The sequence below is a fragment of the Schistocerca cancellata genome, chromosome 1 (genome assembly GCF_023864275.1).
Source record: "Schistocerca cancellata isolate TAMUIC-IGC-003103 chromosome 1, iqSchCanc2.1, whole genome shotgun sequence".
Lineage (NCBI taxonomy): Eukaryota > Metazoa > Arthropoda > Insecta > Orthoptera > Acrididae > Schistocerca > Schistocerca cancellata.
In genome coordinates, this window is record NC_064626.1 from 519,945,898 (window position 1) to 519,968,217 (window position 22,320).

Consider the following 22,320-nt stretch of genomic DNA (forward strand, 5'->3'; position numbering starts at 1 on the left):
AGGTTTAATCAGGTGGTTGCTGACTGAGGAAATGTTCAGCAGCAGACAGACCATGTATGTGTGGGATGTTGATATAGAGGGAGATGGCATCAGTGGTGACAAGCAAGGTATATGGTGGGAGTGGGATGGGCACGGATTTCAAATGATCAAGGAAATGGTTGGTATCTTTAATACAAGAGAAGAGTGTTTGTATAATTGGTTGCAGGCATTGTGCATTGATCACCTAAGGCAGATATACATTTGGTGAGTGCTTTGAAGCGAGCAATTAGAGGACGGCCAGGATGATTGTGGCTCTTAGGAATAAGGTAAAACATCATGCTGCTTTGATGAAGGACCTACTTTACTATACACATAATGTCAACTGGTAATATCACTTTGCTACCCAATCTTAAAACCATTCCAACAGCAAACCTGACATTGAACCCTACCTTGAACAGTTCTGACCACGATCCCAACTTGATCCACAGCCACTACCTCAAAATCATCCCTTACAAGCCCTGCAAGAATTCCTCACAGCCAGTATTGCTTCACTACCCTTCCTCAGATCCCTACAAACTGATGATTCCATCATGATCCTCCCAGTGGGAAAAGGATCTATCAGTGTGGTATTTGATTAACAGGAGTAGGTACTTGCTCAACAGGAGTATGTTAGTGAAGATCCACAAGCCCAATAATCCTGGCCATCCTACAGTTGCTGGCTTCAAAGTACTCTCCTGCAATCCATAGTGCAAAGACTTCCCTCCTATATTAAATATACCAAACATTTCCTAGGTCATCTGAACTACGTGCCCGTCCCACTCCCACCACACACATTGCTTGTCACCGCTGATGCCACCTCCCTCTACACCAACATCCCGCATGTACATTGTCTGTCTGCTGCTGAACGTTTCATCAGTCAGACCCTCCCTGATTCCAAACCTATGACATCCTTACTGCTCACCATAATAAACTTTATACTTACCAACAGTTACTTCGCCTTTGAGGGGCAGACATACAAAGAGATCAAGGGTACGGCCCTGGGAACCAGGTTGGCTCCTTCCTACGCCAACATTTTCGTGGGTTGTTTGTAGCAGCTTTCCTGGGATCCATAACCCTTCAGCCCCTGTTTTGATTTAGATACAATGACGAGATCTTTGCCATATGGACTTATGGCTAGGCTGGCCTGTTCAGATTTCTAGAATCTCTGAATACCTTCTCCCAATTAAATGTCACATGGTCCTCTTCTGAATCCCATGCCACTTTCCTTGATGTTGATCTCATCCTCACTTCTGTCCACATTAAACCTGCTAACAAAACACAGTACTTACATTTTGACAGTTGCCATCCTTTCCATGTCAAATGTTCCTTCCCATGCAGCCTTGGAATTTGAGGCAAACATGTTTGTTCAGGTGAAGAATCTTTACAGCAATACACCAACATTCTCACCTCAGCCATCACTGGTCGCAATTACCCCACCAACCTAGTTCAAAAACAGATTTCCTGGGTCATCACATCCAATCCTGGTACTGTGATCCCTCCAAATAACAACTTCAGAGGACACCACTTGCCACTCAGTATTATCCTGGTCTTGAATGTATTAATCAGGTACTTCGACAAGGCCATGACTTCCTGAAATGATGCCTTGAAATGAGATCCATTCTGTCTGATGATTTGCCCACCACATCTAAAATAGCTTTCTGTACCATCCGAATCTCCGTGATATCCTTGTCAGACACTATGCTCCTTCTCCATCCATCTCCATACCCTACTGCTCGTACCCCTGTGACCACCTCTGCTGCAAGACTTACCCTAAGCACCCTCCTACCACCAACTATATCAGCCCTGTAACTGGCAAAACATATACTATCAAAGGAAGAGTCACCTGTGAAATGAAACATGTTGTAAACCAGCTCTTTGTATGAGGGAGGGATCGTAAAAGTCTAGCCTAAAGAATGATAGAAATTTCATAATACCAATTTATTTTTCAATATGACACCTGTGTACACTAATACACTTGTGGGCACACTCAGATAACTTCTGCAAACCTTTCAAATAAAAGGTCTTTGATTTTGAGTGCAACCAAGTGTTCACAGCACCAGTCACTGCAAATCATCATCCTCTGTGATCTTTTTTAAGGTTTGGGAAAAGAAGAAAGTCTGATGTTGCCAAATCCACAGATTATGGCAGATGACTTAACAGTTTGAACCTGAAGTCACGCAGAGTTTCAAGTGTTGTGAAGGCTGTGTGTGCCGGTGCATTGTCCTGATGCAAAAGAACTCCGTGCACCAATTTTCTGTGTCTTATTTTCTTTCTCTCTTCTCGCAAACAGTGCGGGAGGGTGTAATAGTATGGTACATTTGCAAGTAATCCACCATAATTACCCCTTCTGCATCCCAGAAGACCGATGCCATCACCTTTCCGGCTGATTTTTGCACCCAGAATTTTTTTTGGGTAGGGGATGAAGGATGTTTTCATTGTTGTGACCGTCATTTTGTCTCAGGATCAAAGTGGTGAATCCATGTTTCGTCCATTATCACATACCTTGCAGGAAAGTCATCTTAATCCACTTCAAATTGGCGGATGATTCTTCACAACACTGCACATGCTCCCGTCTCTGATCTGCATTCAAGTCTTTCAGGATCCACTGAGATGAAACTTTCTGCATTTCCAAAATGTCTACAAGAATATCATGAGCACGTCCATGGGAGATTCCAAATGTGGTTTCAATGTACTGCAATGTTGTTCGACAATCCTGCAAAATCGTGTCATGAATTGCAGTTACTTTCTGTTCAGGGGCAATGGTGACACGCATTCCATTCGTTGGCGCATCTTCCATACTTATTCTTCCACATTTGTAGTCGGACAGCCAGTTTTTCACTGTTGCATAAGACAGAGCACTGCATTCTGCATGTCCTCTGCAATTTCGTTGGGTGTCATTCGCTTCAAATGAAGATATTCAATCACAGCACTTTTCTTGATTCTCTCGATATTTGCCATTTTGCTTATACTGAGGTATATAACGCATCCTAGTGGCAAAACTAACAAAACTGGAACCACAAAATTTGACTTGCGTTACCACATAGGGTCACCATAAAAGTAGATGGTGGTGTTTATGTGAGACATTATGGTAACTATCTCGGGGTGGAGACTATTCAGCCCCCCCTCATAAACACTGTTAGGCATTTTACGTCAGCATGACTACCACCCAGTTATCAGTTATGATGAATGGGCATAGGGAGATGGTGTATACTGGCAACACACAATATCCTGTAGCAGAGCATACTCTACAACATGACAGTCATGACCTCAGGGCCTGTTTCACCATATGCGCCATCTGGATTCTTCCCCCTGACACCAGTTTCTCAGAACTCCACAGGTGGGAATTAGAGCTACAACGTGTCCTTGGTTCTCACCACAAACCTGGCCTTAATTTATGTTAATTCCTTCCATCTCAGCATTGTTTCACAGTAACTACTCCTTTCTTCACTCCATTTTAGTTTTCTACATTTTTCATTTTATGACCTGTCTATTTTTCACTGTCCCCCCTCCCACCTCTGTTACATACAATGCGCTTAGGCGTTTCACGTTATCAACTGGTGCACAGTGTTTCAGCAGTAATCTCTGTCTTGCAGTTACCCTGTCATCCACCTTTCAGATCTCAGGTTTACAAATCTTGTCTGATGTAGTACCCAACAATCAGTCTTTCGTTCTCATACCATCCAGGTAACTTTCCCCAACTGTACCCCTTTTCCTAGACTGTCCAATCCTTTTCCTTCATCCCTCTTTCTTCCCCCTGAAGTTTTACTCATTTGTTATGTAACAGATCTATATGCACGCAGGTGCTGGATATTAGAATTCATGATGGTCAAGTGGTTAGGGTTCAGGCTTCGTAAAGTTGACATGTATGAGACTATGGTTTGATTCCCACTCAGATTTAATTTTTAACCTACATTTTTTTCATCACTTGTATTATTTAATTTACATGATATTTGGGAGGTAACATAATTAAAAAAAAAACCATGTGTAGTTGCATAAAGTTTTAGTGAATTTCATGTTATGTGACTATTTACTATTATTAAGTATAAGTTTGTATATGTGGAAGAGAACTAGAGACACCAGAAGGTTTCATATTAGTTATATAATGGTTAAACAGAGATTTAGGAACCAGATTTTAAGTTGTAAGACATTTCCAGGGGAAGATGTTGACTCTGACCACAATTTATTGGTTATGAACTGCAGACTAAACCTGAAGAAAGTGCAAAAAGGTAGGAATTTGAGGAGATGGGACCTGGATAAACTGAAAGAACCAGAGGTTGTAGAGAGTTTCAGAGGGAGCGTTAGGAAACAATTGACAAGAATGGGGGAAAGGAATACAGTAGAAGAAGAATGGATAGCTCTGAGAGATGAAATAGTGAAGGCAGCAGAGGATCAAGTATGTAAAAGATGAGGGCCAGTAGAAATCCTTGGATAACACAAAGAGATGTCGAATTTAATTGATGAGAGGAGAAAATATAAAAATGCAACAAATGAAACAGACGAGGGGGAATGCAAACGTCTCAAAAATGAGATCGACAGGAAGAGCAAAATGGCTAAGCATGAATGGCCAGAGGACAAATGTAGGGATGTAAAGCATATATCACTAGGGGTAAGATAAATACTGCCTCCAGGAAAAGAAAACCACCTGTATGAATATCAAGAGCTCAGATGGAAAACCAGTCCTAAGCAAGGAAGGGAAAAAGGTGGAAGGAATATATAGGGGGTGTCTATAAGGGAGAAATACTTGAGGGCAATATTATGGAAATGGATGGGGATGTAGAGAAAGACGAGAAGGGAGATATGATACTGTGCAAATATTTTGATAAAGCACTGAAAGACTTAAATCGAAGCAAGGCCCCAGGAGTAGACAACATTCCATTAGAACTACTGGTCTACTGATACCCTTGGGAGAGCCAGCCATGACAAAACTCTTCCACATGGTGAGCAAGATGTATGAGACAGGCAGGCGAAATACCCTCAGACTTCAAGAAGAATATAAGAAATCTAATTCTGAAGAAAGTAGATGCTGAAAGGTGTGAAAATTAGCGAACTATCAGTTTAATAAGTCACGGCTGCAAAATACTAACACAAATCCTTTACAGACGAATGGAAAAACTGGTAGAAGCTGACCTCAGGGAAGATCATTTTGGATTCTGGAGAAATATAGGCGCACCCAAGGCAATACTGCCCCTACAACTTCTCATATAATATAAGTTAAGGAAAGGCAAACCTCCATTTATTGTATTTGTAGACTTGGAGAAAGCTTTTGACAATGTTGACTGGAATATTCTCTTTCAAATTCCAAAGGTGACGGGTAAAATTCAGGGAGTGAAAGGCTATTTGTGCAGGAACCAGATGGCAGTTATATGAGTTGAGGGGAGCGAAAGGGAAGCAGTGGTTGAGAAGAGACTGAGACAGGGTTGTAGCCTATCCCCAATGTTATACAATCTGTATATTGAGCAAGCAGTAAAGGAAACAAAACGAAAATTTGGAGTAGGAATTAAAATCCAGGGAGAAGAAATAAAAACTTTCAGGTTTGCTGATGGCATTGTAATTCTGTCACAGACAGCAATGGACTTGGAAGAGCAGTTGAACGGAATGGACAGTATCTTGAAAGGAAAATATAAGATTAAAATCAACAAAAGTAAAAGAAGGATAATGGAATATAGTCAAATGCTGAGGGAATTGATTAGGAAATGAGACACTTAAAGTAGTAAAGGAGTTTTGCTATTTGGGTAGCAAAATTACTTATGATGGTTGAAATAGGGAGGTTATAAAATGTAGACTGTCAATGGCAAGAAAAGCATTTCTGAATAAGAGAAATCTGTTAACGTCGAGTATAGATTTAAGTGTCAGGAAGTCCTTTCTGGAAGTATTTGTATGGAGTGTAGCCATGTATGGAAGTGAAACATGGATGATAAACAGTTTAGACAAGAAGAGAATAGAAGCTTCTAAAATGTGGTGCTAAAGAAGAATGCTGAAGATTAAATGGGTAGATCACGTAACTAATGAGGTGGTACTGAATAGAATTGAGGATAAGAGAAATTTGTGGTACAACCTGACTAAAGGAAGGGATCAGTTGGTAGGACACATTCTGAGGCATCAAGGAGTCACCAATTTAATACTGGAGGGAAACGGGGGGGGGGGGGGGGGGGTAAAAATGATAGAGGGAGACCAAGAGATGAATTTAGTAAGTACATTCAGAGCAGAGGGATGAAGGTCATAGTAGTTACTTGGAGATGAAGAGGCTTGTTGTACAGGGCAGACTGACTTGGAGAGTTACATCAAACCAGTCTTTGAACTGAAGACCACAGCAACAACAGCTATTTTAATTAGATGTAATTATTAGAATAAATATATTATAATTATCGACAAGTAAATGTAGAAACATACAGAGTTTTCTTGAAAATGTATGCCTGTCATGATGGGTAATATTCCTTTATACAAATGCAATCTGGTAAGGTCCCGAGAACTACTTTACAGGGACCAATGGCCTTTGAAGTCTTGCCGCTTCAACCCTCACAAACCAACCTACCAACCAACTACTTTGCATATCGACACTTCGAGCTGCAGACAGAGAGGGCAGTCCCATTTGGCAGTTAACTGTGTAGCGGTGAGATATTTCTAACGTAACAAGAACAAATAGTATAGGTGCGAAGTTTTTGAATATCACAGAATTTACTCTTGTACTACAAAAATTATGGTTTAAGCGAGAGTCGAACCATTGCCTCATACATGTTCTTTTTATGAAGCTCAAGTGCTAACTGCTAGACCACCATCAACTCTAACATCCCACATCCATACACGGGTACATAAGTTACATAATAGATTCGTAAAACTTGCAATTTTCTCGGAATTCCCAGAGTAGTGCACCTTTTATTGCTTGCACATTACGTTGCTTTAATTGTGCGCTGTAGGTGTACAAAGTCTGAGGTAAATCCATGATCCCACTGTCCTGGCCTCCCCTTATCAGGTAGCTTAAAGTACACTTTGGGAGTCAGGAAAGGGAGAAGTTTTTTCGTTTGATCCGTTGTCCTCAAGATCAGGCATCACAGAGTGTCATAGGGAGTGAATTCGTTTGGCAATCAGGTACTGAAATTACATTCAGAAAAACTACAGAACTGTGAATGTTGTCTGCATATTTAGATCCTTTAGTTAAAAAAAGGCATATATTGCTCTGCTTTCAGATGGTGTAGAATAATATTGTGAAAACATATTTTTTTTGGTGGTGGTGATGGGGGGGGGGGGTACTTTACCTTTTGTAATTTACTAGTTTTAAAATCATTCTGAGCATCTTCAGCATGCAGAATGGTGTTGACTTGATGATCCATTCCATATGCCACTAGGTATTGTTGTTCCCAAGTGGCTTTGTCGTATTTGAGCATTTTGTGAATGCCATTTCCATCAGTTGGCACTCAACCGTACTAAATACTAGTGATTGTGGATCAGTCAATAATAGATACACTCGAAGCTCCAAGTGGAGTTGTCACCAAGGCAGCCCCCTCACCTCTTAGTAGAGGTTGGGTATGTGACAGATCCCACAGGTACACTAATCTCTTTATGGTGGGAAGTGCTATTAATTTTCAGGCAAGTAAGGCTTGCAGATCTATATACTGTGCACCCATGCTCCAACCCTGACCACCCAAAAGCCTTGTATAACTTGAGTACACGCATACTATCTGCTCATCAAATCTGAGGCTATGATATTTTTAGATGTGTTATGCCTTAAGGAACTTTGTTTTTAAGTCCATTTGGTGTGGTAACCAGATCAGTTCCTTATACAGGGTGTTACAAAAAGGTACGGCCAAACTTTCAGGAAACATTCCTCACACACAAAGAAAGAAAATATGTTATGTGGACATATGTCCGGAAATGCTTACTTTCCATGTTAGAGCTCATTTTATTACTTCTCTTCAAATCACATTAATCATGGAATGGAAACACACAGCAACAGAACGTACCAGCGTGACTTCACTTTGTTACAGGAAATGTTCAAAATGTTCTCCTTTAGCGAGGCTACATGCATCCACCCTCCGTCGCATGGAATCACTGATGCGCTGATGCATCCCTGGAGAATGGCGTATTGTATCACAGCCATCCACAATACGAGCACGAAGAGTCTGTACATTTGGTACCGGGGTTGCGTAGACAAGAGCTTTCAAATGCCCCATAAATGAAAGTCAAGAGGGTTGAGGTCAGGAGAAGCGTTGGTGGAAGAACATAGTGACGAAACTAAAATGAGCTGTAACATGGAAATTAAGCGTTTCTGAACACATGTCCACATAACATCTTTTCTTTATTTGTGTGTGAGGAATGTTTCCTGAAAGTTTGGCCGTACCTTTTTGTAACATCCAGTATATCAATTTCATTATTTTTTATATCATTTATCTCTTATCATGTCCTCTTGTGTTTTAGTGGACCTGACACATTCCCCAAACAATTTTGCTGTTTGGAGTCTGGTGTGTTGTTGGCAGGTGAACGTTTCTATGAGTACAGTTTTATTTATTAAATTATATGTTGCCTTTTCACAAACTGAAGCATGTCTGAACCAGCTGTTCCCATTGTGTAAAAGTTGCTTTCAGATTTCTTTCTGCTACATTATTAAGGGCTACCTTACAGAGCACTCATCAGTAGGATAGTAGGATGTTGATAGCTATTAATGGTACAGCCTTCCTTCAAAGAATTGGTTGGACAAGAATTTGAAGAATTCATCTCAGTACCACAAGTAACATATCTGAGGCAAATATAACACAGTGTGTGAGATAGGTTTACCTTAACAGCAATACACCCCATCAGCATAAGAGATTTGTACCATCATCAGAATCTCCGTGAAACTTAGATACCTGCTTTCCATGACACACAGTGTTTCATCTTCATGCCAACTTGTACTTGCCAAAGTATGCCCAGAGTTTACTGTATAGAATATTAGCAAAATCCTGGGGTGGTTGATTGAAATGTCAACTCTCGTGTTAGCATAGTGCTTCAAGGATTTGGGGAGGTATGCCGGTCCCAGATCAAATCCGCCTGGTGGTTTAATGATGAAGGCTGGTGTGCTGGCCAGTCTGAGTGTGGTTTTTCACATCCAGCTAGGTAAATATTGGAATATTTCCCATTTCCCACTTCAATTACTTGATTTGCAAATGCTGTGAACACATTCTCACACTTTCAAATGGAATAACACTAGAGACAGATACATGGGATACGCAAATTCCGTCCGGGAGGAAGGGTGGTGGTGGAAGATTGCAACAGTAAGGGCATCCTGCCTCTCTCTATGAGTAACATTGCTAAGCTCAGATTAAAATGCTTGTCCCTGTGAAGACACGTGATAAGGCCAGGAAAAAGAAGAAGAAGAGTGGTTTGAAGTGTTGGCCCATTAACTTTGTGGCATTCCACACTCACCTTCTGGATACTTTTGCTACACTGCCTGCACGTAGTTCTGTGTGGGCACTGGTGTACAGTTTTACAATTGCTGTCGTGTTCCTCTTTTGAGGTTAAGTCCTCTTCAGTGAGGCTTTTTTCCGCAATAGTTTCAGAGGCAGTGTGTGGAGCTAGTAGTGGGGACCTATAGACTGACTAGCGACGGACTGACCACCAATAGACAAATATTTTGTTATATTCATGAATTATTTAGTTTCTATGTATCATTCAGGATGAATTGGTTCCCACAGAAAATGAAAGTATGCGAAGCTTGGCAGCCTTGACCTGCCTAATCTCAGGAACACAAGGTGTTCCAAACCCATATCCAGCCAAGACTGCCCAGACTACCCAGACGCATACACATCACAAAATGTAGTATCAAGAATTGAATCTACAATTTCTATTGTAGGAATTATCATATTCATTGTAATCGTATGAGGAAGAATGGTTACAAATCAATGTTTGATATTTGGAATGACCCAGGGGCCACATGTAGCATTACCAAATATTTTGGGCACTGCAAGCATAAAACTCCACATTTTGCAGTGACATCGTGAGATGTTACCAACACATGATACTAGAAATACAAGTAATTTATTTCGTGGGCTCTTTGTCCACAAACCACCATTTTCATTGCACTGTCAACTATTCTAAAAATATGTATGTGAGTGTAGAATTCAATGAAACAACAATGTCTCTTGTAATTCATCAAATGTTTTTCTGTTGTGATGCCTCTTTTCCCTTCCAGGTTCTTCATGAAAGTTCTCATATTCTTGAAACTGAAGAATCAGATGTACCCACTGATGATAGTCCACCATTGACTATAGTAACATCTAGTGGTAACGTCACTCTTGATGTTGCAGAAATTGCAAGAAATAACCCAAATTTTCTTGAAGCACAAGATATATCAATGGGAGCAGCACAATTATTGCAAGCTGAAAGTGAAGAAGAAAACTCCGAAAACATAATGAAAAAGAGTGGTTCGTGTTATATAGTCCCTGAGTAGAGCAGAAAGGAACATCACCTGTGGACATTAAATGAAAATAGAGGAGAAGTCTCCTTAAACATTCAGTGTATCTAATGGGAAGAGTTTCTGTTGTTTCATTCATTGCAGGCAAAGAAAACAGCTGTTTTTTTCAGTTTTTAATTCCTAATTATGACTGACAGATACTACATTTTTCTTAACAGCCTTTGACACACTGTTTAACAAACATTGATCTGTTCAGTGCAAAAACTATATTTAAGTAAAAAATACGTGGCAACCATCAGTGTGGAGTATTATTTACAATAATTAAATTAACACAAAAGGGAGAAAACGTGTACTAGTTCATCAAACCTCTCAAGTGTGAAACTGTATTTTTATAATGTACATTTGGATTATATGTAGGTATTCCATGTTTACACTTTGATTTATAATAAATGTTTGCAATGTTTCATTCTCTTTATGACCCACACCTGTTGTTACGTTAGGGAATTGGTTATTTGTTGCTTTGACAGTTTTTATAAATTGATTGAATAAATATGTGTAATTGTAGTGATTTACTTGCACTTCGAAATTTTTGTGGATGTTCTATTTGCTGTCTCAGTGAAGCTAAAATTCAACAATATTTATGCCATCGAAAAGAAAAGATTGTTAGTGATATTCACATCCTTGGAAATAAACTTCATTTCTGCCTTTAGTTTCAATGTGTATTTGATATTGACAAAGAGGCTTTGGTGCTACAGGCCATTTAGGCTTCAATTTTTTAAATTGTTTCTTTGTTCCTGATTTGATTTTGTGTGCATGTATAGAATTTATTCTACTGATCTATTATAGTACACATAATATACAATATTAATTTTATTTCCAGCTTTCACATCACAATGTTCATTAAGTTACTTTCCGCACTCAAGAAAACTTTGTGTTTATTTTAATATGAGTTTTGTTGATTCATTGTTTTCCTGCAGACGAAAATGTTGATTTTTTTTAATAATTTTATTAATGATGTCAGTTGTTCAGCAAGGTGCTAATCTGCAGATAAATAATTCACATTCGTAGCACAAGAGCTTGCTCTTTTACCAACGTGACACAGAAAGCAACGTACAGGCTTCATTTATCTAGGTAACTAGCTGACCCGGCGAACTTCGTACCGCCTAACAGTCAATGAATGTCGTGTTACCTTTTAGCTGAACTAATTTAGGCTTTGATGAACGTAATACAATGATACAAAATAATATTAATATAGATAGAAATATAAAAGTATTTTATTTTGATGAATGATGATGAATACATACAGAATGAGAATAAAAATTAAAAAATAATAATTATTAAGTATTTCAAACACAGGTCAGAAAAAAATCATTGAAAACTATGTTGTGCAGGTTGGGATACACTCTGATTAATTCATTAATCGGATTTTCATTCACGCACCTTGTGGTAAACGACATTCTTTGTTTTTTGGTCAGGCGCAAGAACAAATAATGCGGATGGTTTGCCGACACGTGAGCATGCCACGTACAATTGACCATGAGAAAAACACGCATTTTCTAGATTAAGGCCACAAATAGTCGAGGATTGGCCCTGTGATTTGTTGATCGTCATGGCGAAGGCAAGACGAATCGGGAATTGAATTCGTTTATACTCAAAGGGCATATCTGTTGGGATCATCGGAATCCTTGGAATAAGAACTTCCTCATCTTTAAATTTTCCTTTAAGTATCGCCGCGTGAATCACATTGCTCATCAGTTTTCTTATCACCAAACGCGTTCCATTGCACAGTTTTGGTTGGTTTAAATTTCTAAGCATGATGACTACCGAGCCAACCTTCAGTTGTAAATTGTGCGGTGGTAAACCAGGCACATCCAAGGAGTTCAAAAATTCAGTTGGATAATTAGTGGCTTCTTCTTCGTTTGTTACACAGTCGATAGATTTGAATGAATACAGAGTACCTACGATTTGATTTTGAATTATAAAATTGAGGTCATCTACATCTTTATTTTTAGCCGCCAAAATTGCTCGCTCACTTAACCATTTGGTATTTTTGTGGTTAGCAATGATATCCGGAAATACTTTGTTGATTAGCTCGTCTTTTGATGAGACGAAATTGCAAAAATTTGGAGGAAATAAAATCAAACCGTTCGATTCGTCAACAGGAACACGGCCATTACCGATAGTCAGCAATTGCTTCGAGAAATCATCAGCAGATAGATCGTTCAACAATGCAACTATCATATCGAAACGCTGCTCGATTCAAATCAATACTTGAACCATTTCTTCTTGCACTTCGGAGATTATTCCTGTGTTCATCTGCACGATAAGCTCGACGATTTCTCGTTTCTAATCTAGCCGTTTCACGGGCTGCCTCTCTTTGCTCTTGTGTTTGAGAAGCACGAATTAAGACCCTTCTTTGCTCCATCCTAACGCGGCGCTCTTCTCGGGCAATTTCTCGTTCTTCGTCAGATAATTGACTCGCGATATTCCGTTGCCTAATTGCATTATGGCTCCGCTGGGAAAGATTAGATCCTCTAGGACGCGGCATTTTTATTAATAGTAATACTGAATATGCACTCGCACAAAACCACATAAAACAATCGAGACATAGACAATAGGTTATCAAGAAAAATCATAGACAACCTACGAAAAGACATTTACACTTTTGTTAACCTGTAGAATAAATCTTTAATTAATTTAATAAATAATTTACACAAATTAATGTCTAAAACAAACAAATATAACAGTACCTACCTGAACTTTCGAGACATTTTACACACGGGGCGGAGACAAATCCAACAAATCAAAAACCATGAAAATTTTTATTCGTCAATTTTTCATTATTTTTAAGATGTATTCTGCTATTCGGGGCGGAGACAAATCCAACAAATCAAAAACCATGAAAATTGGTCCAGCAGATCTCGAGTTATAAGTGTTGTAACAAACCTGACTTTGTTTTATATATATAGATTAACTAGTTTTATAAGCATTTGAGAATTGACCAATACTGCTAAGAGCGGTGCTGCATTATCAAGTTAAGTAAGACAAATATCTCCAGTCTCATGCTTGGATGAATGGAGTAGTGAAGAATCATCTGTTGAAGAGAACAGCTCAAAATGTTAGACCAAATTACATATTGATAATCACTATGACAGAGAGATTCAGATTTCAGTGTCTGGTTTGCACAGCATCTGTCATTTGACCGAGATTCCAGGGTAGTTCATATCAGATCCATATTCCTCCAAATTTCTTTGCAAAAAAGTGCAGGTGTGGCACAAAAACATTTCCAGTACTGTTCAGTATGTGCACCAATGAAATACTGTGATGATCATTCTTAAAATTCGTAAAAGTTTTGCTCTTTAGCATTTAATTTTTCTTTCCAGCATTTGACAAATTATAGTATTACACCAAACATTTAAATTTTGTCATCTATTATCTGTTGTGCTATATAAAAACAAACTCAGTCCGAACAGGCCATGAAGGGCCAACGATACTGACTGTCCACCGTGTCATCCTCAGCTCTAAGTCGTAACCTGATGTGCATACGGAGGGGCATGTGATCAGCACACCACTCTTCCAGCTGTTATCAGTTTTCGTGACTGGTGCCTCTACTTCTTGATCAAGTAGCTTCTCAATTGGCCTCACAAGGATGAGTGCACCCTGCTTGCCAGCAGCACTCGGCAGACCCGGACGGTGACCCATCCAAGTGCTAGCCAAGCCCGACAAAGTTGAACTTCGGTGATCCGATGGGAACTGGTGTTACCACTGCAGCAAGACCATCGGCATTGTCTTGTACAAGGCTTATTTCACATCTACCTGGCACCAGGCAGACAGCGCCAGTTGTGAGGGTGATGCGCCTATGGGACATTTCACACCTGGCCGACAGCGACGTGGACGGCTAAACAACAGCCGGGCCGAGGCTGTGGGATGCTGGTGGCCCACACTGCGTCAGCCCGATTGTGGTGTCGTGCAGAAATACCGACACAGGTAGTGGGGCATGCAGAACAGTAGAGCGCTACACATATACCTAACAACTACAATCCTTATAACGTTAGTTCAGGAACGACCAGTTTTGTGGGACAAGACTTTAGGTACTTATGAGGACAGAATACAAACAAGGAATGCATGGATCAAAGGTTGCAAAGAACTGAACGAAGGCTTTGAACAGGTGTGTGACAAAGACAGAGATGACTATGGCAAGTACAAATCTTTATTTTTTACCTTAAATACAATTTTTTTATACATCTGTGGCACATTAAATTTTAAATAATTGTCATTTCACAGATCCCTCAGGTGTCATAAAATAATGCCTCATCATTTTTCGTACATTATTGGGAGAAATTCCCCCACGTACAAATTCACTTTTTGTTATATTTTCAAGTCCAGTTATGGACAGAGTATCCTAGGGGCTGTAGCCTTCTTTTTTAACAATGGTATTGTGCAAAACAACACACGCCCTGACAATGTCAAGAGCATAATCAGGTTTTAAATTTATAGCTCTGTGGAAAATCCTCTATTTATTAGTCGGTATCCCGAATGAACATTCTATGTAACTCCGGGCTCTTGACAGGCGAATAAGGTACCTTTGGACTTACTGTACCACAAAGGCACCTGTCCTCGGGAATTACTAGTTTTTTTTTCCATCAGTGATTTCCACAAGAACATTCTTTAAATATAGTACAGCCTCTCTCTTTGCCATAACTGCTGATATCTACGTAGATAAAGCTATAATCAGAGTCAGCCACAGCCATCAACACTATAGATGAATATCGTTTGTAATTGTAGTACGTTGAGTTACACGTCTCATGGATGGACAATCTGAATGTACTTTCCATCTACAGCTCCAATGCAGTGAGGAAAATTTGCTCTTTGCTCAAATTTTCCAGCAATGTTTTCAAAGTCATCTTTGGTGGGTAGAGGCATATATTCGCTGGCCAGTGTGGTCAAGCGGTTCTAGGTGCTTCAGTCTGGAACTGTACGACCACTACGGTTGCAGGTTCGAATCCTGCCTCGGGCACGGATGTGTGTGATGTTCTTATGTTAGTTAGGTTTAAGTAGTTCTAAGTTCTAGGGGACTGATGACCTCAGATGTTAAGTCCCATAGTGCTCAGAGTCATTTGAACCATTCGAAGAGACATACATTCATAATGCAGAGACCAGATAGGTTGGCACACACATCTGACTGTTTTACTGATTGTGGAAATGCTTTAACCAGTGTTTTAATTTTTTAATGTGATCACAAAAATGTACATCCTTTAGGATAATATATATATTTTTTTAATTTTAGCTATTGTTTTCTTTCCCACACACGATTGTAATTGCCAACATTTGTATAGGCTGGATACGTTCTCAGAAGGATGTATTAAAGCGTTGAATGGAACTCTTCATTCGTGCATGTAGATTGTCTAAAGTTCGTAAACTCATCCGAAAATAATTTATAAAACTTATCTTCATCTCCCCTTAATTCCTCAAAAAGAACGAAGAAAATACCAACTTCATCTCTTCTCTTATTGAGTGGACAGAACCAATGCACTCTTCTTCTTCTGGTTTCCAAGCGTCTGTACTAGAGATACCACGCTGATAGCTGGTCGTGCTCCATTTGTAGTCGAAGTCAACTGAATGTGCACAAGGCAAGGAATGACAACATGACATGCCGTGCTGCTGTTGGGTACGTACGAAGAGGTGGTAGGTCCCGTGTCGGCGCGGCAAAAATAACTGCTTGTCGGCTGCTGGGTTGATGTGAAATAAGCCTAAGCTATCAGGGTTGTCACAAGTTCTGGAAATCAGGAAATTTCAAACATATCAGGGAAATTTGAAAAAAAACACTGGAAAAATATCAGTAGATGAAATTAAATGATTTGTTTATTGAGATGTCATGCATCACTGGCTGGGTGCAGCAGCTGAGTACATGCGTTGCTTCCCTACTCCCTCATTCCTTTCGCTTCACCCCCCCCCCCCCTCTTCCTACCACTCCCCACAGCTTGCAGTCAGAGCTGCCACCACTTCATGCCCGCTGCCTAGCAGCTACTGACGATAGGCAGGGAGGCGTGAGGAGTAGTTTGTTTGGATCTGATTCTGAGAGACCGTAGACACAGTGGCCAGAGATGGTGCTCATGTTTGCTTCAGTTGTGTGTGAGGGATTGTGTGAATGTGTGTGTGCTCTCATTTTCTGACAAAGGCTGTGGTCGAAAATTTATTTGTGGGAGTATGATTATCGTTTCTACATGCCTGTCTGCAGGTCAGTGATCATCTTTACAGTTAGTTGCTACCTATACACGTTATTATTGATTCTCAGAGTATTCACACAAGTTATCTGTTGCATGGATTGATCACCACACTCTCAATTCATCAACATGCAGTCTGTGACTTGTGAATAGCTGGCAACATGAGTAGATTTCCGCAATGGGTGAAAACCACAGGCCATTTCTGTGGGTATATGTAATGGAGCAGGTCTGACAATCTGAAGCCTGTCATTTCCCACTAATGTGCAGGCCCTGCCTGTCAGATCTAGTGTCACTGATCTGCTCGCAGACCTGGTCTGTTTGTGTGTGTCACAATTCAGTGGTTTATTCACGGACTCAGAACTGCGGTTCTCCTCAGCAGTTCAGAAGCCACGGGTGATGGATTTCAGGAATTGTGACTGTCTCACCACACGTGTGTTGTATAGCATGGTGTTTTATAGATAATTTATTTATTCTATTACATTTTGGCACTTCAAAAGTAAGTTATGTATTAGAAAGTATAGACAATAAAAAGAGAAAGTTGTGGCAGTCATTGGCGGTTTGTACGCTATGTACTCGTGTATTTCTCGAAAGGAAAATCACACAGTAACTGTAAAATAATAGACATAACACATGGGGTAATAACCGACAATAATGAACATAGTAGAACCGACATTTTATTGGCAGTCACTTATAGTGTTGGTTTACATAACTCTTCTCCGCCTTATAAGTTTTTTTCAAGAGGCCTATTTTTTCTGAGGTTATTTCTGAAATCAGTAATAGGTATTTTAAATTTGTCTTGCGACTCCAAAATGTGTATTTTTGTCATTAAATGTGTTTGAAATAAAATAACATCACTGGACTTAATAAAACATGTACCATTTGGCTTGCCTTCTCCATCTAAAACAGTTCATTGCAAGAGATATTGATGTAGTACTTAAGATGTTTGTTCACATCAGGAAATGCCATCTGATAGCAAGTTTTTTCTATTGTTTCTTGTACTGTAGGTGCAAAGACAGATATCAAATATCTTCAGTTATAAAGCAGCTGCAGACAATTTGGTCACGTAAATGAAGAATTTTTTTCTGGAACTTCATTTCAAATTTTGTAGCTTAGTTTTTGTAACAACACTGTGGGCCACAGTTGGGAAGCTGCCTAGACAGTTTTCAGCCGTCTCTTTATGCGCACTAGTTTTTACATTCTTGTTTGTGTAATTTTCATGTCTCAATTTTCAAAAACAAGGTATTTCACGGTACAACTGTATATTGTTCGATGTGGTTATTGGTCTAGTCCCTTCATTATATTTGTAGCAACTGAAACTTGCTGTCTCTTGGAAACCGCTCACTCAGAAATGGTGAATTTCGAGTAACAGCTACAGTTCTCTTGTTAAAATTTACTTCCTTTGGCAAAACAACATGGAGTTTCCACAATGTCACCTTGCTAACATTCAAATGCCCTTGCAGTTTTGATAGTATCCTGAAACTGTGGTTTATTAAATGAGGAAATGTCATCAGTTCAGGTCAAAAGTGTATGAAAAATCTAATTTTCGGTGTAAAAACAAATGTGCAATTTCTTAACTTATCTTGTTGCAAAGCCACACTAATTCTCATTTCAGCAGCTATCAAAGACTTAAAAGAATTACGTATTCAGTTACATAAGCCTACAGTTACTCATATAACACTGTAGGCTAGATAAGAAAATTCCACATGCTTATCATGTAGAAAAATAGATATTTCTACGCTATCATTTATCAAAATCTTGTTTCGATAACTCTGAGTGTTTTTGTGGCTTGAGGGATGCTGTTGGGCCTGCGCGAACAAAGGCAGGAACTGCAGGTATCAAAAAATCCGCCAGAAATACCAATGGCTCATTGGGAAAATTATTTTTTGCGCGGTATCTCGCCTTCGAAGATGCACCAGCTTTTGATTGTTGCAGGAATGTTCTCAACAAACAACTTCCATCCTCAGTCATGTGGCAACTCTAACAATGTTACAGTAGTATATCACGGTGAAACCAAGAACGGTGAAATTCAATGCTGAATGACTGGAGCTTTGAGGGCATCAAGGCCGACAAGATGTCAGAACTCCAGGCATATTGCACTGTATGCAGCAAATCTTTCGCTCTCAGTAACATGGGGAAGATGGCTATAATCAGCCATGTGGCTTTAGCATTTTCGAAATACCCTTGTGCAACTTGATGTTACGTATCCTTTTCTAATGTCAAGTTTTGGCGTTCATTGTGGAAACTTGCCACTGTTTTTTTCAGGTAGAGGGAGGATCGCGCAAGGTACGCCTCGCTGCTGCCCTGCTTTTCCCATGTTTCTGTTCTTCACTCTTTAAGACGAGGGGGCTCATTTCATTAATCCCTTCTCCATCGCGCGTGTGTTCTGAATCCGGAAATACCCATCTTTTGATAACCACTGTTTTTCCCCTGATAGTACATACCTGCCAACTCTCCTGATTTAGGTGGGAGTCTCCCAATTATTCCATTATTTCTCCTGATTTTAGCTAATGACCATCGAACCTAAAACAGTTGTTTTGAAAACTCATCATTCCAGTTTTTGTCAGTTGTGTAAATCTTTTGATTATTAGCCTTTTTGATGAGCATATTTCTCGGAGTTTGTAGAAATCAGGAAATCGCGCAAGACATGTTATAGAGTGTACCTTTGCCTCCTTCCTGTGCATTTTGTAGAATGTATACTCGTATTGCTTCGTTTTGTGCTCTGTTTGGACTTATGAGTGTTGTCACTATGCCAGTGCTGCCAAGTTAGTTGGCTTCCGACTAAATCTGGTGGTTTCGAGTACCTGGCTAGTGGGAATTCTGGTAGATTTTAAACGTATTGGGGTGGTTGCATGGTAAAATTACTTCTAAAAAACCACCTGATCCATTCATCATACTGAAAATAGCACTATTTCATTTATTACATTATATTAATACTTATCCCTTACCGGTAGATCATGAATACGACATTTCATAATGATGTGGAATGTGTCAGTTTACCATACGTTTTCTGTGCAAAATATATATAAAAATTGATTTTATTACAGTTGCTGCTTCGAATCTAGAAATTCATCTATTGAGCGGAAGAAGCTGTCATTCTAAAATTCTTTTAGGCCTAATTTATTTTTAACTGATTTTGTTGGTTATCTGTCGGACTTTTAATGCTATATGGCAAATGATCAAAGATTTTTTGTGGCAGCATAATTCATCCCTTTCTGTATCAAGTCAAATTTAACTGACAAGGGGAGGCCGCCAATTGTGAAATTCAGATTCGATTCATACTGCGCATAATAAAAGCTCATGGCCAGAGGTGTAATGTGGCAAAGCACCAAGATGCACTTCTCAGCCGTTGTCGAGAAAATCGACAGTTAAAACAAACCGTTGCGGTGAAATACTCTCTACGATTAATAGTTCTCTACAGCGTCGTGGCGCAGCGGTAAGCGCTCGGGTTCGTAATCCGAAGGTCGCCGGATCGAATCTTGCACCATGTAACTTTTTTTTATTATTTGTTTTTTGTAATTCCAATGTACACATAAACTATTAATGAATTGCTTATGCATGCTGGTGAAGGCGGATCGCTCTCCAATTGTACCGCCTCCATTTTTCCGTTTGTTTAACAGGGTGTACCAAAGCTCTCACGTACGCACTGATTTTCGACGATGTTATAAGTTGCGCTAGGGACCGCATCTACCTTCTTTCGAAGTTAGCAGGCAACTACGCTGTTATGCGGCGGCTAGTTTGGGCCCATTCAACATCTGTCCTTCAACTGTAACGAGCGAGTAACGGAGTTTATATTTCGTACCTCCTGCCACAGCAAATTTGTGTTCGTGGGGTCTCTTTTCTAATTCGAACGTTTGACTTACACTATACGTATTCGTTTCAGAATATCGTTTCTACGTCTTCCGTTAACTATACGTGATAAACATTATGAAGACAATTAATAACATTTGTGAAATACAACTTCGTTTGCGAAAAACATAATGATGTTCGAAGTGTATATGTGTGTGTGTGTGTGTGTGTGTGTGTATACATTTGAATTAAAAAACAAAAAAAAATACTAAAAAAAGGTTCCATGGCGCGAGATTCGATCCGACGACCTTCGGATTACGAACCCGAGCGCTTACCGCTGCGCCACGACGCTGTAGAAAACTATTAATCGTAGAGAGTATTTCACCGGAACGGTTTCTTTTTTAACTGTCGATTTTCTCGACAACGGCAGAGAAGTGCATCTTGGTGCTTTGCCACATTACACCTCTGGCCACGAGCTTTTATTATGCGCAGTATGAATCGAATCTGAATTTCACAATTGGCGGTCTCCCCTTGTGAGAATAGTGAAATTCATCCTTTCTTTCTTTCAGTGTTGTAGCTATGCACTTTGCTGTTATATTTGAATTGGTATGGGTTATTCATAACAAGTTTCTTAGGTGATTATATGTATTGTGAAGTAGACTTGGCCACTGTTTCTATGTTTCGATACAGTGTATCGATACGTGGAACTGGCCGGCCGGAGTGACCGAGCGGTTAAAGGCGCTACAGTCTGGAACCGCACGACCGCTACGGTCGCAGGTTCGAATCCTGCCTCGGGCATGGATGTTTGTGATGATTCGTTCTCGAGCCAGACACAGAAACTGTATCGTTGTTTCAAAATAAGGCTGTTTCAGTCCACCTGTGCCTGGAACTGACTAATTGTATCGAAACTGATGTTTCATTCCACTCTGTGTCGGACGAGATTCTGGCTCGGCACAGGTACTGAAACACAACATACTACTTCATGAAACTCTTTCAAGAGTGTCGAAATCTTTTTGACAAGCAATAGCATGAAGCTTAAGATATCCAAAAATAAAGCTTCGTTTCTAGCTGACTGTCCTGTTTCGAAATGGCGTAACATCTGCTTTATAAACACTAACCAAACAATAAAACAACGCATACTATTCACATTCAAAATAATAAATATGTGAAAATCATTAAGTTAAATTACACTTTTTTTGATAACATACGCTTCTCTGTTCATGTACAGTAATCATATTAAGAAACGCAAGTAAGCCTACAACATTTTCAATAAAAAAGGCGTAGAGTGACAGTTATTAGACATATACATAAATTTGATGTAGGTATAATTGCAAGCAATCAGTTTGACAAATCACTGATAGTGTAATGGTGTACTGGAAGGGCTGGGAAGCATGGTGAATTTATAGTAACGGTTCGAAACACCTTGAAAAAGAAAAAAAATTCTGTTATATTTTGTTATTTATTCGAATTATTTGGCGTTATTTGTGAGTCTATAGTCACTGTGCCTATTATCCACAATGATTCCCTTTGTGTAGATGGAAATTAGCAGGATGGGTATATTACCCATACTAACGGAATGTGTGTGTCTGCAGTTTGCTCCCACCTCCAGTTCCGTTCGTGGTGGTTCTTCTGTCTTCAGCTATGGCTGTCCTCAGCCAATTGAAAAGTATGAAAGTCACGCGGCACGAAAGCAGCGCAGGAAATACGAAACTGCCAAGACGCGTAAGTGATAGTTTCATACTTTCTGCAGCATGATTAGCGCTCTCGCACCTCATTTGTGTTTATATGGACATACTTATACAGTAGACATTCAAGATGATAAAATGTGTAGGTTTATTAGAATACAAAACACAAACTGTTTCACTGTTTCGAAACAACGTATCGGAACATTACATTGTAGTGTTTCAT

At 39.6% G+C, this 22,320-nt stretch overlaps 1 protein-coding gene across 1 annotated transcript in view; it reads left to right on the plus strand.

Moving 5' to 3' along the window:
- The window catches only part of LOC126178859 (protein BANP-like), a 201,628-nt gene extending 190,510 nt beyond the window's left edge, over window positions 1-11,118 (plus strand). Inside the window, exon 8 of the mRNA XM_049924564.1 lies at window positions 10,181-11,118. Coding sequence (XP_049780521.1) covers window positions 10,181-10,438 — 258 coding nt within the window. The 3' untranslated portion in view covers window positions 10,439-11,118. The remainder of the gene's footprint in view (window positions 1-10,180) is intronic.
- The last annotated feature ends 11,202 nt before the right edge of the window (window positions 11,119-22,320 follow it).